Source organism: Pteropus vampyrus, unplaced genomic scaffold (genome assembly GCF_000151845.1).
Source record: "Pteropus vampyrus isolate Shadow unplaced genomic scaffold, Pvam_2.0 Scaffold327, whole genome shotgun sequence".
In the NCBI taxonomy this organism is placed as follows: domain Eukaryota; kingdom Metazoa; phylum Chordata; class Mammalia; order Chiroptera; family Pteropodidae; genus Pteropus; species Pteropus vampyrus.
In genome coordinates, this window is record NW_011889108.1 from 603,623 (window position 1) to 621,112 (window position 17,490).

Genomic DNA, 17,490 nt, shown 5'->3' on the forward strand with positions numbered 1-17,490 from the left:
GTCAGGAACATGATATAGTCCTGACTGTAGGATGACCAACCATCCTGATTTGACCTGGACTCAGAGGCTTCCAAGGGTGCAGGACTTTGAATGCTGACCTTTGCAGAGAGGGACAAGTTGGTTGCTTGATTGACTGTGGATATTGTGAAATCATCTTCTGCTGATGACTGAAGAGCTTTTTAGAAGGGATTTGCAAGGACTGGCAATGCTTTACTACAGAAATCATTAAAACAAGGTATTGCTGTGTACACTTTTACATGAAAAACGAAAACACAGCTTGGCCCTGAGTTTGCCATGAGGTGCAGTGTGTTGGAAACCAAGGTATACAGCATCTGAGGTCACTTGTTGGATGGGTCCAACTCTCAGCTGGATTCCTCTGACACTCTTGGCCCTGGGGCACAGGGGCAGAGTTAAATTGTTTTTCAATTTCTCTGTGGGGATTTCTGACTTAATGGCAGGGTAAATTGGATGTTCCAAAGTCGTCATCTGCTGCTTGTTTTTTTACAGTGCGCCTTTTACATTGTGTTCATTTAAGATAGTTTCTTGACTTCTTGTCGAACATTGTTTTTATTTTTTCTGTTTTCCTCTTTCTCTTACTTGTTTGATCCCTTTTCTATATATATGTAATGGTCTCTTTCATAGTGAGTTCTTATCACCCACCTTCCTTTCTGCATTTATTATCATAATGCTATGTTTTTTTTTTGTTGTTTTTAATTATTTGTCTCGTGATTTTCCTCTATATTTCGTTTCTTTTGTGGTCATTTTTAGTAGTTCATCTTATTGTCTTCTTGATTACCTTAGAAGTTGAAGGTTCACCACAAGAAATGAAAGTATTGTGTATAGTGATTGAAGTAAGGGAATCTGAAGCAAGTAGAACCCTGACAATCACAGGATAAACTTTAGATGTGCTAAACAGAATAAAAGCCTTGAAAGATACATTATTCAATTAACAGAAGTAAGACAATAGATTTTAGTGGAAGGGACACCTAGCAATACCTTGACCTTCTTCTGACTCTTGGCGTGAAGGTGGTGTTAGCTGTTTCATGGATGAGGTTGTTGAGGTCTGTGTGAGTGATGTAGTTTATATAAAGTTACAGAATATTGAAGTCAAAGAGAAATGAAAATGAGTAAAGGAGGATAGAATTGGCAGCTGGACAATGATTGAGAAGCATATTTTTAAAATTATGCTTTGGAAATAGGTTTTATGCCAAAGTTCTTAAATTTCTGTGTTCTAGCTATAATGGAGAATGCAGGCATTAAATCTTTTTATTCAGTGCAGAACATAGATGAGCTAAGCACTTTAACATACCAGTGCAAGCTTGTAATTAGTATTATTTGACATCAGTTTCCCCAGATGCTTTAGAAACTTTATTGTCAGAATGATTGTAACTCTGAAACTGTTCCTTCCCTTGTGAAACATAGTTCTGTCTGGGAAGAGAGAATAGTTGTTTAATGTCCACACATAACTCTTTAGGACTGAAGAGTGAATACATTGAAAATTTAACAGCTGCTTTTTCAATAGTTTTTTTCTAAAGGATTTTAGACTAATTAAAATTCTCTACTAGGTCAATTTTCCTTTTTCCTTTTTAAGACTGAAGAGTAGGGGGTGCAGTGTAGAGAGACAGATTGGGCTATCATAAATTCATGAAGTCATGAGGGGTTAGGAATCTTAGCTCTTTCCCCCAGGTGTGTGGTTTCAAGTGGCTCTTTTAACTTCTTAGTTATTTTCAATGCTAAAATAAAGAATTCTATAGTCTAAGAGCCCCAGTATAAACGACTGTGAAAGATGAACAATTTCAAGGTGCTTCACTTAAAAAGACTGTTTGACTCTATTGTTTGATTTTCTCAATTTTCAGGGATTACCTTGACACCTGGGGTTCTGGTCCTTGTGGATTTGGGGCTTATAGATTTTCTACAAGAATCACAGGTCGTTTTTGCTCTCACAGGGTCTGTTGGTCAGGACTTTAGACCATGACTTGAGGCTCTGATGTCCTGGTACAGAAGGGGTTAGAGAACCCCCATCATATTTGGCTGGTGAAAGAACAGGATTTTGTAAATCGTGACTGAGTCAACAGTAATGGTTAAATCCTGTTGCATCAGAGTAACGTCTCTTGTCCTTGGAGATGTAGGAAATTTTAGGATTCAGATGTCCTCAAGGAGGTGAGCTGATCACCTGGGCCTCTTCCAAGAGATTAGGGCAAACAAGTTGATTTCCCAGACTGTACCTAGAAAGTAAGTTGACAGCTTTCCTGAATGTGTCAGCACAGATTAGGAAGGAGAGTATGATGTGATGGGCTTTGTAATTGAAAATGGATAGGGATAAATGTAGTGTCCTTTATAATGCAGGTATGCAGAGGCAACACATGGAGGAAAGGCAGAATTGTAATTGTGAGTTTGCAGGAACCAGCAGTGAGATAGGCCTGCCAAAAAGTTAATGAACCTTGGGCTAAAGTAAATTTGTATGGGTACAGAACACCCCACCCCCACCCCAAGGACTCTACAACAGACAATCAGGGACTCAGATGCCTCCAGGGAGCTGCAGTCCTGCTACCTACCATTTTCTGAAAATTTTTGTATTCCAGCACCTGGTCTTGGTGTCAGTCCCATTGGTTTTTGTACCAGCCTGATGTGGTACTGTCTGCAGCAAGTGTGGGGCTGGGAAAGGAAAGTGCATGCATGTCTGAAGAGTGAAAATACTTGTGCGGCTGCCCTGCAATTTGAGTTTTATAGGCACAGATTTGCTACTTTAAAGAGAAGCTGGAAACTCAAATTTTTCTGTGAAATTTCCTTATTTTTCAGTTTTGGCAACTAACCCCATTTTGTGGAGTGACAGTTTATGGTTTAGACTAGAACTTTGCTTTGATTTGTGGGCACCACATTTTATGGGGGACTTTGAGAAATAGGAAAACAACCAGGAAAGAGAATGTTCTACAAGCTCTACCATCTGCAGTACTCCCATAGGACTGACTGGGAATTTGTTGCCTGGAGAGGAAAGAACTGAGGGTGGTGTGACCTCAGGCATCAATTCTAGGGAGGGCTGTCTGAGAGGGCAAGGATTTGCTGCACCTGAGGGCAGAACTGTACCTAGTCGATGTGAGCCAGGGGAAAGCATGTTTCTTAGAACATGTTGCATGAGATGACCTGAGCAGCCAAGATCCTTGCGTAAAAGATTAGGGAAATGCTCTGTATTCTGGCCTCTTTGGACATTGACCGTGCTTGCTGGCAGGCACTTCCCTGGTCTTCAGGGCTCTGTGGGATCTGCCCTGGCAGTGTGCCTGACCTGTTTAAGCAGCTTCCACTCACTCATTCTGTCTCAGGCTCTCTGCTATGGTCATTCTGCCTCTGTAATCAAGGCATGAGAATGAGGACTTTTAATTCTTTTATGCATGTATGCTTTACTCATATGCCAAGAATTTGTTGAGTTCTACTGTGTTTCCCCTGCCTGTGTTGCTCTGCCACAGATACTTGATTTCACCCAGCTTCACTGAATATCTCTATTCAGAGATTATTTGCTTTGACCCCTGTGTGTGATCACAGCCCTCTGCATCACTGTAGTGCCCCTGACCCTGCTGTATTGTTCTTCATTGTTCTTCCACTGTCTGGCATTTGCTTATTTATACTAGAATACAAAGAGGGCAGGACACTTTATTTTATTTATGGCTATTTTCTCAGGGCCTTACATAGTACCTGGCACATGTATATAGGTGATTATTAAATGCTTACAAGTGAAAAAATAGTAAATAAGGCTGCTGCCTGATGTCATAGCCACTTGGCTATATTCAGCTGTTTAAGTTTAAATTAATTAAAATGAACTAAAATTAAAAATTCAGTTTCTCATTTGTGCTCTGTTAGGGAGTTTGAGGGATTTGGGGGCTGATCAAGGAAAAAGATATGACTATGAGGTAGCAGCAGCACATATGAGCTTTCTTAGGTGACATTGACAGGATTGCACATGGGGAACATCTCACAGCGGAAATGGGCCACAATCCTAAGGGGAGGAGGGCCAAGGAACTCCGAAGGAGAGGGGAAATGAAGAGAGGGCTCCCTGGTCAAGGTGAGTCTCTGGATCAGAGAGAGTTCCAAGGGCAGCAGTGGCTGGGGCAAGGCCCTCTTATCAATGAGCAACAGCTGTCAGGTGTGTTTTCACAGATTATGCAAAGCAGGCAAACTCTAAATCGCTAAATATTTGCTTGTTTGGGCTATTTTAAAAAATAATTGAATATGTAAAAGTTGGAGTTTGGCACTGGTGGGCCTTTTGAGCTAATGGTTCTCACAGCCTGCAATGAAGAAATAAACAACCTAGGGTCTGATTGACAGAGGTGGTCTTTGGCTCATTTATGTAACATGCTAGTCTCATTTCAAGTGCTCAGTAGCCACATGTAGATAGTGGCTGCTCTATTTCTGTCATCACAGAAAGTTCCATTGGACTACTCAAGGAGTTTAAGGTGCTATTTGTAAAATGTGAGCACAGAACTTTCCAATAGAGGCTAGCTGATGATCACCAGACTTCTTTCACTGGGAAGGGAATTAGATAAGGTTGGTCATGTCCAGCTGCACATCAGGAACAACAGAAGCATACTAAAAAAAAAAAAGGTTTTCTAGGCCCCTGCTGGACCTGCCATTCTGAATCTCTGGGCCTTGTTTAAAGCCACCCTGATGATTTGGTATAGGTGATCCAGGGGCTGGCCAGTCTTATGGGCACCGGACTGGGTGGCCTCTAAATTCTTCAGCTTTTATAGTTTGTGATTGTAAGAGGGCGTTAGTTAGGTCTTCAGCAGGGATAGGCCATGTGGGACACAGGTCATCTTGGACTTCTGGCTGCCTTTCTAGTTATCAGCACTGATGCTTTCAGTTCTGGCTGGACTTTTTTTTTTTGGAGATAAGTGAGCCTTTTACCATTGTGTGAAGGGGCAGCCAGATATTCAAGTAGGATGTCACAAGCTCTGAATCAGATTAGTAAATTTAGATTAAAAAGATGTAAGCTACAGTGTGGTAAAGGAGAGTTAACAATATAGGAGTCTAAGACAAATGAGAAGATTCTGTTTTATGTAGAATCATGTTAGGTATGAAAAAGGTAAAGTAGCACTTTGGCCAGAGTGTCACCATTTTGTTAATGACAGCCCTATGGTGACAGATTGCACAGTGGAGCTTCTCCCAAGGGACTGCTTCTCTGCCTTGGTGGGGAGGGGTGATTGTATCAGCTTCCTTTAAGGAAAGGGACTCCTCTCTCTGTTAGACCCTACCAGAATGCCAGAGTGGTCAGCACTCACCACTGACAGCCACACATCTTGACCATTTGTCTCTCTTCAAGGTTCTGCTTTTGAAAGAACCACATGATCAAAGTCATTGCTGCCACTTGTAAACAGCCCTGCCTTACTGTACAGATACTTTGTTATTTCCATTATGTTGAAAAACTAAGCCACTTAAAGAAAATCACTTGAGTTACAGTGTCCCAGCCTCTGGAGTGGCAGTTTGCATAGTTGAGTCATTGACTTTTTTTTAAAAAAGTATCTTTGAGATATAATTCACATACTATAAAATCCACCCACTTAAAATGTTCAATTCAGTGGTCTTTAGTATACTCATCGAGTTTTGCAACAATCACCACATTTTCATCACTGTTAATTTTTTTCTTAAATTGAGGTGAAATTTAACATAACAAAATTATCCTTCTTAGACTGTGTAAGTTAAGTGTTATTAGTGTTGGACAATCACCAGCTCCCTAGTTTCAAAACTTTTTCATCACCCCATGAAACACCTTATGTGCATTAAGTAATCACTCCTCATTTCCCCCTCCCACCCACATGTCCATCAGCAGATAAGTGGCTAAACCAATTGTGGTCTGTATTTAGCAATGGAATATTATTGAGCCATAAAAAGGAATAAAGTCCTGATATATACTGCAACTTGGGTAAATCTCGAAACATTATTCTGAGCAAAAGAAGCCACTCGCAGAAGTATTGTTTGATCTCATTTATATGAAATGTCCAGAATAGGCAAACCACCATTAAATTTGGTAATGAGTGTTTCGAACTCTGACTTTGAGGGCTCTAGGTCCCGGTATCCTCTCCCTGTCTTCTTGACTCTGGCAGGCGGTATTGCTAATGGTGATCACAGGCTTAGAGTCAGACCTGGCACTTGTTCGTACTCTTCCACTGGGCTATGGGCAAGTCACTTGTGCTTTCTCTGTCCACTTCCCTTGTTTGTAAAGCAAAGAGATACATAGTTCTGCTTGGTTACCCATGTAAATAAAGCACATTACATGGCACATTGTTGTCACTGTTTTTATCATTACTCTCGTCATGGCCCTTACTCTTTTACTGCTGTAGACCTTTTAGGTTGTATTAACCTTCTATCGTGTGGATTAATAGCTGATCTGTGCCAGAGATGCATTTTTATCCACTGTGTTTTTATACACCTGATCAGCATCAATTAGTCACCTTAGAAGAAGGTTGTGTGGCCCTGGGGTTTGAAGATAGGGCTGGGAGGGAGGGGTTGGCCTGATTTTTCTTTTCCTTTCCTCTTCCAGGACCCTGGGCTCTCTCGGCTTCTTCTGACAGGATCTGTGGGACTGGACCACCTTCTTTCCCAGCTAGCAAAGGAGGTAAAGACTAACAACTTGGCATTTTACCTGGCGAGGGGTGAGTTTTAAACCTCATGTGAGTGAAGAGAAGGAAGTTAGGAACAAAATTCATTCTTTTAGGTTATTAGAATTCTCATCGGCAAAGGGAAAATGACAAAAGTATAAAAGAACTGGTTAGCATTGTCCCCTATGCTGTCCTGCTCTAGAGGAGAAGGTAGCAAGAAGAAATGAAGCCACACTCTCAACTCTACTTGGAAATGCTCTCAGCTAAAATGTCCTAGTTCATCAGTTACAAGTTCTGCTTTCCATATCACTGCAAGGAACAATTCAACCAAGCTTTCTGCCACCATATAACAAGGATCTACTTTCTTTCTTATAATAACTTGTTCCTAATAACTTGTTCCTGACATCATTCTGAGCCTTCACCAGCAGTGCCTTCAATGTCCATATTTCTGCTAACAGTCTGTTCCTGACAGTTTAGATATTCTCTAAGATGATATATGCTTTCTCTACTGTGCTCCTTACTTCCTTCTGAGCTCTTGCTACCAGAGTCTCTTTAACGTCATATTTCTTCTATAGTCTGTTCAAAGAAATATAGACTTTCTCTATCTTCCTCCTCAAAATTCCTGTATCCACAGCCTGATTCCAAAGCTACTTCCATGTTTTCATGTGTTTGTTACAGCAGCGTCCCACTTTTATTATTAAACTAATAAAACTAGTTTAATTAGAAAAACATATTTAGTTTTCTATGGCCGCCATGACAAATGACCACACACTTAGCGGCTTAAACAACACAGATTGATTATCTTATAGTTCTGGAGGTCAGAAGTCCTGGACAGGTTAGTGTGCTGAAATCAAGGTGTCACAGGGCAGTGTTCCTTTCTAGAGGCTCTAGGGGAGAACCTGTTTTCTGCCCACACAGTTTGTTGGCAGAATTCAAACACTCTTTAGTTGTGCTGTCTTAAATGTCTAAAGGATGACATTCTATGAAAGCCTCTCCCTCTCCCTTCCTTTGCATGTCTTTCTCTTTGCCTTTCATTTCCACCTACCCCTATAGAAACAGAATGATTTATTTTGTTTTCTGTTTTATTTAATAAAATCATGCATATTCAGAACTGGGCAGGACTTTGAGATTCTCTGTCCCACACTACATTTCACAGAAGGGAGTATTGGGCTTTGGGTGAAGAAACTCACCTGCAGTGGCTTGGCTGGTTGTTGGGAGGTTAGGACTGGTACCCAGGCCCCCATATTTCTACCTGGAACAGTTTTATGCAGCAGAAGACTATCCTGTCAAAATTATACAAAATACTACCCTTAAATTAGTTTCGTTAAGTGTAAGTCTTGATTTTTTTCTTTAATTCACCTTTTTTCCCCCTCATGTATAGAAAAAGATGATCTCCATCTTAGGAGATCATGATTTTATTTACTTTGAGTTAATCTTTATGTCAAGTGCTTAGTAAATTTGAATGCACTTAATGTAAGCGACTCATGATCTTGTAAAGTTTATTTAGTAGCAAGAGGCTAAGTGTGCTAACTTGTTTACCAGATGAGAATGATGTATATGAGAATCGTTTGAGAGAGATTTTTAGTCACTGTTGGTCATTTGTCCAAAATTTTAATGCAAGATTCCCAAGGTAGCTTTCAGATCTTCCTAAGGCTTTAGTAGAGATGACTTGAAATTGTAATTTTATAGATTCTTCGTAAATAACTGTCAGTATTTGTCAGACTATTCCAGGTGGAAGAGCAGGGATTACCTTTGAGTTCTTAACGGTATGGTCTGCAAATGCCTGGGGAATTAGATGCTCAGGAAGTTGTTCTGCTTCCATCTCTTCACGAATTTGACTCTGTTGTTTATCCATAAAACCTGAGAAACCTGTACTGAGTGTTGCTTCTTTGAATACATGTGCCAGGAAATAGTAGCTTTTGGGAAACACCTGTCTACCAAGTAGATGAGTGTCTCCTTTCCCTTATTGCAACTGTTTACTCCATTACGTTTTGTGTTTTTTCTCTTTCAAACTGTTAGAGGGTTCAAGATACAGCCTATCATGCTCTCTGGAAAATTACTGTTAAGAGTGCTCCACACAGCTGGAAGGTTAAAAAAAAAAAAAAAAAAGCATGTTTGCCAATGCTTGCAAATAGTGCTAAAGTTTAATCGCAAGCCATAGAGGTTGGCAGCCTTGTAGTGGGCAAACTGGGTGAGAGGCCTGCTCCTACTAAAAGAGCTTTAGGACCAGCCGAGCTTGTCACCATCTGAGCCTCTGCTAATTGCCTTTGTATGTTTTATTTTTGGTAGCTCCTTTACTGGTAGAGTTTTCCGAGTGACATTCTTGATGCTAGCTGTCTCCCTTGCTGTTTCCCTGCTTGTAGCCATAATGCTGCTGGATTCTCTCATAGATCCACAGCCTGTCAGGTGACCTGTCCCAGCAATTCTCGGGAGGTGTTACCCAGCAAAATATAATAGGCTGGGATGGTTTCTAGAGTAATTAAACCAATCTGGTCTGAACGGTAAGTTATTATGAGAAATAGAGATGTGAGATTTCTTTGGTGCCTGCATTTTATGTTGAATTAGATGTTCCACAGAATATATACATGGTATTGCCCATGTTTTTGTTTCAAAAACAAAGCTGTGTAAACCAAAAACAAAAATCAGAAAAATCCCAAATAAGAGAAGCTTCAGTATTAGACACAAGTGACCTGAATTCATATGAAGTGGCAAAAGCAGATACAAATGAAGGTTAAGTTTAAGTTACCTGGTTTAAATTTTATAAGTAACTGATTTTTAAAAAACTTGTAATTAGTGTTCTCTTTTTCCAAAGTTACCATTCATCAGTGGGGACCTTTGAGTAATGCCGTTCATTATAACTTGAAAAAATAGTGTACAATTAGGAGGTCCATGAAATGTATTCACATTTTTAATTATAGTGATGCAGAGCCAGGTTCTTATAGGTATGATTTCTGACATTGATGTTGAGGTGGTGTAAGTGGATTGCACAATCTGGTTCAGTAAGTTCCTGTTTTTCCTTGCAACCGCCCAGAGGGGTGAGCTGTCTGAAGTTTAAGTGAGTCCATGTAAGGTTTTAGAAACTTCAGAAGGAACCATTCATTAATTCATTATAGAGTGAATATAATATATACAACTGTACAATGTGTTGGTGTTTTGTAAATAAAATTAAGGTTTTAGATTGGGTTCAGTTCACTAAAAATGCATTCAGCACCTATTATGCTTGAGGCAGGTATCCAATTAGATACAAAGAGGACACAGTTCTGATCTTAGATTGACGTATGTTAGAAGAGTCAACTTTTTGCTGTTGGATTTAGAATTAGTAAAGGTACAAGGTGTTGTTAAAACACAATTAGCTTGCATAAGATTGAGAATGGGCCAAGGCCTGGACACTCTAGACCCTTCCAGAGTGGATTTTTATACAGTGGTTTTAGTTCTAGGGAGCAAAGTCACCTGGAAGGTTGTGGGGCCTTGCCCAAAATCAGCCATCTAAAGCCACCTTCTTTTCCTTTTTGGAAGATTGGAGGACTGTTATAACAAAAGTGACATCCTGATTTCTGGAGGATGTTGACCAATATCTTTCAGAATACATTTAGCAGGAATTAATGTGAGTTTACAGGAGTTAATAAGAGTTAACAGAAGCTTGCTGGCTTTAACCAGAGACCATGTGGCCTGGCTGACCATGAGTGCTGATTTGGGTTTCCTGAGGTCACTGTTGCTTGTGCTTTTGCCACCCTGCTGCAGGAGTGGGGGCCCTTCTTGCCAGTCCTTTGTATTTTCTCAGATGAGTTTTTTCTTGTCTTCCTATTGAGATAATACTCAGGCTCCTTTTGGGTAGGGATAGTGTAGGATATACTAATTGGTTTGATTCTACAAATATTTCCTAGGGATGTCCTGTGTGTAGAGAAAAAGGCAAGGTCCAAGGACTGGATGAGAAGGGCTGGCTGAGTGTCCTCTATCCTTGGACTTTCTATGCTTGTCTGTGTTCTTCAGTCTTCACATGTACCTTGGGAAGTGCAACCTTTCAGAATTTGAACCCAGGTGTGTTCAACTATATAGCGCAGGCTTTTTTTTTCATGAAAGCATGAAAGTTGCAGTTCTGTTCTTCCTTTGGAAATAAAACTCCTAGTTAAACCAAGAGTGTTTTTATTAAATAGGTAGAAAGCCAGAATTGGGAGCCTGGCAGAGAGTGAAGGAGGGGCAGTTTAATTTGAGGGAAGTTGTGCTGTGTCCTGCAGAGGTGCCCACTCATAGCTGGTGGCAAGGGTGAAGTGCTTTGCCAGCAAGACAGAGCTTTTCTGTCATTCCACATCATCAGCCCACCCTTTTCCCTTAGTTCTCCCACTCTGGTGGGCTGGCTAGGAAACTGCCTTGCTGTAGGGCAAATGGGAGGGGAATTGGGAGATAAACCCCCCTTCCCATAATCCTCACTCCCACCTCTTCTACAGTCTTCTTTGGGAGCCTCATGTATGCCAGGTGCTTGCAGCAAAAAACGTGGAATAATTTCCTGATCTCATGTGCTCTGTTGGGGATAGACAGACAATAAAATAACAGAAGTGAGAAGCTGAAAAGGGCTAATAGAATGAATCAAGTAGAGTGGTGGGGGAGACTAGGCTTTTGGGGAAGGTATTGAATATTGTATTGGGTGGTCAGAGCAAGCCTCACTGAGAAGGTGAGGGTAGAGGGAACAGCCAGTGCAAAGGACTTAAGGTAGGAGATTACTAGTATAGTCAGGAACCAGTAGGGAGGGGCTGGCATGGAGGCAGAATGAACTACTGGGAGAGGAGGTGAGAGAGGTGACAGGCCAGATGGTATAGGGCTAAGAGCCACTGCAAGGACTTACACTCTGGGTGAGGTAGGGCTGTCGCAGGGCATTGAGCAGACAAATACTGTGATCTAACTGCAGGGCTCCTGTGGACTGCTGGGTTGACAATAGACTGTAGGGGACAAGGGAGGAAGCAGGGGAGAGATGGTGGCCTGGACTAGGGTGGTAGCAGAGGACATGGAGTGAAGGGGTTCAATGATGTCTTTCTTTTGGCAGTGGCATCAGCATGATTTGCTGGGGGATTAGGAGAAATAGCATATTTGCATGTGGATGGGAAGGACCTGAGGAGAGAGAAGAGTTCCTGGAGCCCAGTCTGTGTGAAAGGAGAGATCCAGGAGCCAGTGGAGTCCAGCTTTAGAGAGGAGCCAAGTGGGTCCTGAGAGTGTGCCTGTGCTGGACAATGGGGCAGTGGTTCCAGTCCCAGGATAGCTCCCTATTGTGTGTTATGTCTTCTTCACGAAGCAAGAAGCAAGGCTGTCAGCTGTGAAATGTCAACATGGCTCCTCTCCAGCTCTGTTGAACTTTCATGAGAGGGCAACCATTGGGACTATAAATGCCAGGGTGTGTGATCAGAGGGTGTGAGGAAGTCTAGCCAGCTGTTAGGCATTGGACCAATAATGAGAAGCTCAGGTGGGTGGAAGCCCTGGAGTGTTCTCAGGCAGCAGATGATTGCCAAAGTTATTGTATTAGCCATGTTTATATTTTCATTTTTATTTAGTACTATGACTTTCTGATATCCTAGGACAGTTTTTTTCTTAATCTTTGTATTTCTGGCAAATAAAGATATTATTGGAATGAAACTTGTTTATCAAACTGAATTATGTATGTCATAGATCCTTAGTAAACACTCTCTTCATATATTTCCTATAAACAAATTCCTATAATTGTATTATTTTACAGCTTTAAAGAACGCCCTCTTTTGCTTGGTGTTCTCAACCAAATACGAAGTTACGACAAGTGGAAAGGCTATTTGAAAATCAACTCATTGGGCCAGAATCCATAGCAAATATTGAGGGTAAGTAGACCTTGGAACTTAAGAGTCTGGGGTGACTTCGGGACTGTCTGTTGCTTGAAGTGGGGATTCTGTAGGAGCAGCCACAATGGCACCCTGCCCTTGGGGGAAACCTTAGCGGCAGATGTGGGATGTGCATATGCTTATTGAGCAGACACCCCTTGGGAGCATCTCGGCTCTCCCAGTTGTGGGCCATTTTAGTACTGGGTGATTTTGAGTTCATGTCTATGGAGCACTTTATTCTGTTCAAAGTGTTGGACTCATTATGTTTAGTTCATTTATCAAAGTTAGCAGGTATTACTTGATAGATCATTGTTTCTTAGCTCAGTTTATCTTTGTATACATTTCGTTTTTGAAAAGAATATGAATGATTCTCAATATTTCCATTTTTTTTTAAAGTTCACAATGGTGGGTATATTTAAGGTTAGCTATCTTCTTCAGGCTTGCCCAAACCTAAGAACTAGAATTGGGTTTGGTTCTAATACTTGAGTCTCTAACCACCCGAAACAAGGCATTTTCTGTCAGTGAGAATTAAGCTTAGGAATCAAAAAATAAAATTAATGAAAAGGTTGCAGAACTTAAAATGGTGTGAGGATTTCTGAACAGCTTAACTGGCACTCTGCTCCTCATTCCTTAGTACAATGTGTTTTCCGTGGAGTAGTTGTGAACCCTTGCATCTGGAGTGCTCCTCTGTTTTGTTTTGAAGGCAGGTCAGGGCTGCTCCTGTGGTGATGTTGACCAGCTTGGCTTTCCCAGGCCTGCTGTTTAATGTGGGACCCAAAGACTGGTGCATTTCTGCAGTTGTTTGTTTGGCTGGCAAAGTCAAAATTACTTCCAGAAGTATATAGGTGCTTCATGATAGAACTTTGTATTTCTTCTAAAAAGACATTGACATTTATTATTGATAAATTTTACAAATTTTATGGGATTTTTTTGGTGAAAAATTAAATATTGATATTTAAAACAAACTTCGAGGAATTAAAGTGATTTTTTAAAACCTTTCAAAGAGAATGTTTTTCTTGTCTTTTTCCTTTCCACTTGGGCTAACATCTCCTTTTATTGTGTCACCAGATAAAGGAGCTGGTTATCTTCTTCTCCTTTTTTTTTAAAATTAATTTATTTATTTTAAATAGTTTCAAGTATTAGTACATTGGTTAGACATCTATATAGTTCATAAAACGATCCCCCCAATTGCTCCCTCCCTCGGCCCTACATCTAGCCATTACCTTAATGCTAACTGCATTCCCTATGCCACGCTCCCCATCCCCATGACCATCTATCAACTACTAATTTGTACTTTTTTAACCCTTCACCCTATTCTCCCAGCCCCCCAAAACCCCTCCACTCTGTCCATCACCAAATTGTCCACTATATTTGTGAGTCTGTTTTAGATTAGTTTGTTCGTTTTGTTCCTTAGATTATGCATATAAGTGAAATCATAGAATATTTATCTTTGTCTGACTTATTTCACTCAGCGTAAGAACCTCTAGGTCCATTCATGTCATTGCAAATGGTAGAATTTTATTTTATTTTTTAATGGCTGAGTAATATTCCATTGTATATATGAACCATAATTTCTTTATCCAATCATCTGTAGATGGGCATTTAGGTTGCTTCCATATCTTGGCTATTGTAAATTGTGCTGCCATGAATATTGGGGTGCATAGATCTTTACGAATTATTGTTTTGGTTTTCTTTGGATAAATACCCAGAAGTGCAATTGCTGGGTCAAAAGGTATATCCATTTTTAATTTTTTGAGAAACCTCCATACTGTTTTCCATAGCGAATGTACCAATTTGCAATCCCACCAACAATGTATGAGGATTCTCTGTTCTCTGCATCTTTACTAGCATTTGTTTTTTGATTTATTTATGATAGCCATTCTGACAGGTGTGAGGTGATATCTCATTGTGGTTTTAATTCGCATTTCTCTTAATGATTAATGACTGTGAGCATCTTTTCATATGTCTATTAGCCATCTGTATTTCCTCTTTGAAGAAGGATCTATTCATATCTTTTGCCCATTTTTTAATTGGATTGTTTGTTTTTTTGTTGAGTTGAATGAGTTCTTTATATATTTTTGATATTGACCCCTTATCAGATGTATCATTTGTGAATATTTTCTCCCAATCAGTCTTTTTGGTTTGTTGATGGTTTCCTTTGCTGTACAAAAACTTTTTAGTTTGATGTAGTCCCATTTGTTTATTTTTTCTTTTGTTTCCCTTGCCTGGCAGATATAGCGAGAAAGAAATTCCTGTTAGTAATATCAGAGAGTTTACTGCCTATGTTTTCTTTTAGAATTTTTATCGTTTCTTGTCTTACATTTAAGTCTTTAATCCATTTTGAGTCTGTTCTTGTATACAATGTAAGAAGGTTGTCTAGCTTCTTTTTTTTTTTGCATATATATGTCCAATTTTCCCAACACCATTTATTGAAAACTTTCTTTACCCCATTGTATATTCTTACCTCCTTTGTCATATATTAAGTGAGTGTATAAGTGTGGATTTATTTCTAGGTCCTCTATTCTGTTCCATTGATCAATGTATCTGTTTTTATGCCGGTACTATGCTGTTTTGATTACTATAGACTTATAGTATAGTTTGATATCAGGTAGTGTGATACCTCTAACTTTGTTCTTCTTTCTCAAGATTGCCATGGCTATTTGGAATCTTTTATAGTTCCATATAAATTTTAGGATTATTTGTTCTATCTCTCTGAAAAATGTCATTAGCATTTTGATAGGGATTGCATTGAATCTATAGATTGCTTTGGGTAGTACGGCCATTTTAATGATGTTGTTTCTTCCTACTCATGAGTACGGTATATGCTTCCATTTATTTGTATCTTCTTCAATTTCTTTTTTTCAATGACTTATAATTTTCTGAGAATAGGTCTTTTACTTGCTTGGTTAATTTGATTCGCAGGTATTTTATAGTTTTTGATGCAATTGTAAATGAGATTGTTTTCTTAATTTCTCTTTCTGCAAGTTCATCATTGGTGTATAAAAGCTGGTTATATTCTTGATGACATTTCTCGTTAGACACACAGTCAGGACCTATCTAGTTAGCTCCTGCAGGTGTTGCCTCATTTGGAAGTTGTCATTTGGATGGCCAGCATGTTGCTAACAGTAGAGGGAGGCACCAGGTACTCGAGTAATCAATTAACAGGCTTTAATTTATTTAAAAATAGACTTTATTTTTAGACTTTATTTTTATTCTAAAAATAGACAGAGATTTCCCATATACCCCCTATCTCCACATATGCACAGCCTCCTGTGCATGTGTGGAGATAGGGGGTATATGGGAAATCCCACACCAGACAGTACATTTGTTTCAACTGAGATGTCATCATCACCCAAATTCCATAGTTTATATTGGGGTTCACTAATGGTGTTTTACATTCTATGGGTTTGAACAAATGTATAATGAAATGCGTCCATTGTTTTAGTATCATGCTGAGCAGTTTCACTGTCCTAACAATCCTCTGTGTGCTGCCTATTTATCCCTTTCTCCCCTCAACCCTTGGCAACCACTAATCTTTTTACTGCTTCCGTAGTTTTGCCTTTTCCAGAATTTTATATAGTTGGAATCATACAGCATGTAGCCTTTTCAAATTGGCTTCTTTTACTTAGTAATACGCCTTTAAGGTTTCTCCATGTCTTTTCATGCCTTCATAGCTCTTCCCTTTTTATTCCTGAATAATAGTCCATTGTCTGGATGTACTACAGTTTATCTGTTCACTGATTGAAGGACATCTTGGTTGTTTCCAAGTTTTGGCAATAATTAATAAAGCTGTTATAAATAGTCACACACAGATTTTTGTATGGACATGTTTTCAACTCATTTGGGCAAATACCAAGGAGCACAATTTGCTGGATCTTATGATAGGGGTATATTTCTTTTTGTAAGAAACCACCAAACTCTCTTCTAAAATGGCTGTATAATTTTACGTTCACACCAGCAATAGATGAGAGTTCCTATTGCTCTACATTCTCACCAGCATTTGGTGTTGTCAATGTTCCAGATTTTGGCCATTCTAAAAGGCGTGTAGTGGTTTCTCATTGTTTTAATTTGTAGTTCCTTAATGGTATATGACGTTGAATATCTTTTCATATGCTTATTTCTTCTTTGATGAGGTATCTATTTAAGTCTTGTGGCCCTTTTAAAAATCAGACTGTTCATTTTTTTATTGTTGAGTTTTAAGAGTTCTTTGCATATTATAGGTAACAGTCCTTTATCAGATGTGTTTTCTGCAAATATTTTCTTCCCATCTGAGGCTTGTCTTCTTATTCTTTTGACAGTGTCTTTATAGAGCAGAAGTTTTTAATTTTAATGAAGTCCAGCTTATCAGTTCTTTTTTCGTGGATTGTACCTTTACAATTGTATCTAAAACATCATTACCACACCCAAGGTCAAATAGTTATCTCCTCCTGTGTTATCTCTGGGAGTTCTATAGTTTTTCATTTTACATTTAAGTCTGTGATTCATTTTGAGTTAATTTTTGTGAAGAGTGTAAGGTCTGTGTCTAGATTCATTTTTTCTTTTTGCATGTGGGTGTTCAATTTTTCTAGCACTATTTGCAGAAAAGACTATCTTTGCTCTATTGTATTGCCTTTACTCCTTTATCAAATATCAGTTGACTATATTTATGTAGGTCACAGCATTTTGAGACCCCATGAAAAAAAAGTTTAATGAGAAAAAAAAAAAACAAGCCCCCCCCTCCAAAACACTGATCTTTTTATCTATTCTTTTGCCACTACCACACTATCTTGATTACTGTAGCTTTGTAATAAGTCTTGAAGTCAAGTAGTGACAGTGCTCCCTCTTTGTTTTTTAGGATTGTATTGGCTATTCTGGATTTTTTGTTTTTCCATATAAAAATTAGAATCAGTTTGTGGATATCTAAAATAACTTGCTGGGATTTTGATTGGGATTGCTTTGAATCTATAAAGCAAATTGGGAAGAATGACATCTTGACAGTATTGAATCTTCATACCTATAAATATGGGTTATTTTTCCATTTACTTAGTTCTTTGATCTTTATCAAAGTTTTATAGTTTTTCTCATTT

General features: G+C 39.2%; 1 protein-coding gene across 1 annotated transcript in view; it reads left to right on the forward strand.

Moving 5' to 3' along the window:
- APMAP (adipocyte plasma membrane associated protein) overlaps positions 1 to 17,490 on the forward strand; it is a 33,204-nt gene that overhangs the window by 770 nt on the left and 14,944 nt on the right. The window contains 3 exon segments of the mRNA XM_011378009.2: positions 8,871 to 8,993; positions 12,310 to 12,341; positions 12,344 to 12,424. Coding sequence (XP_011376311.2) covers positions 8,871 to 8,993; positions 12,310 to 12,341; positions 12,344 to 12,424 — 236 coding nt within the window.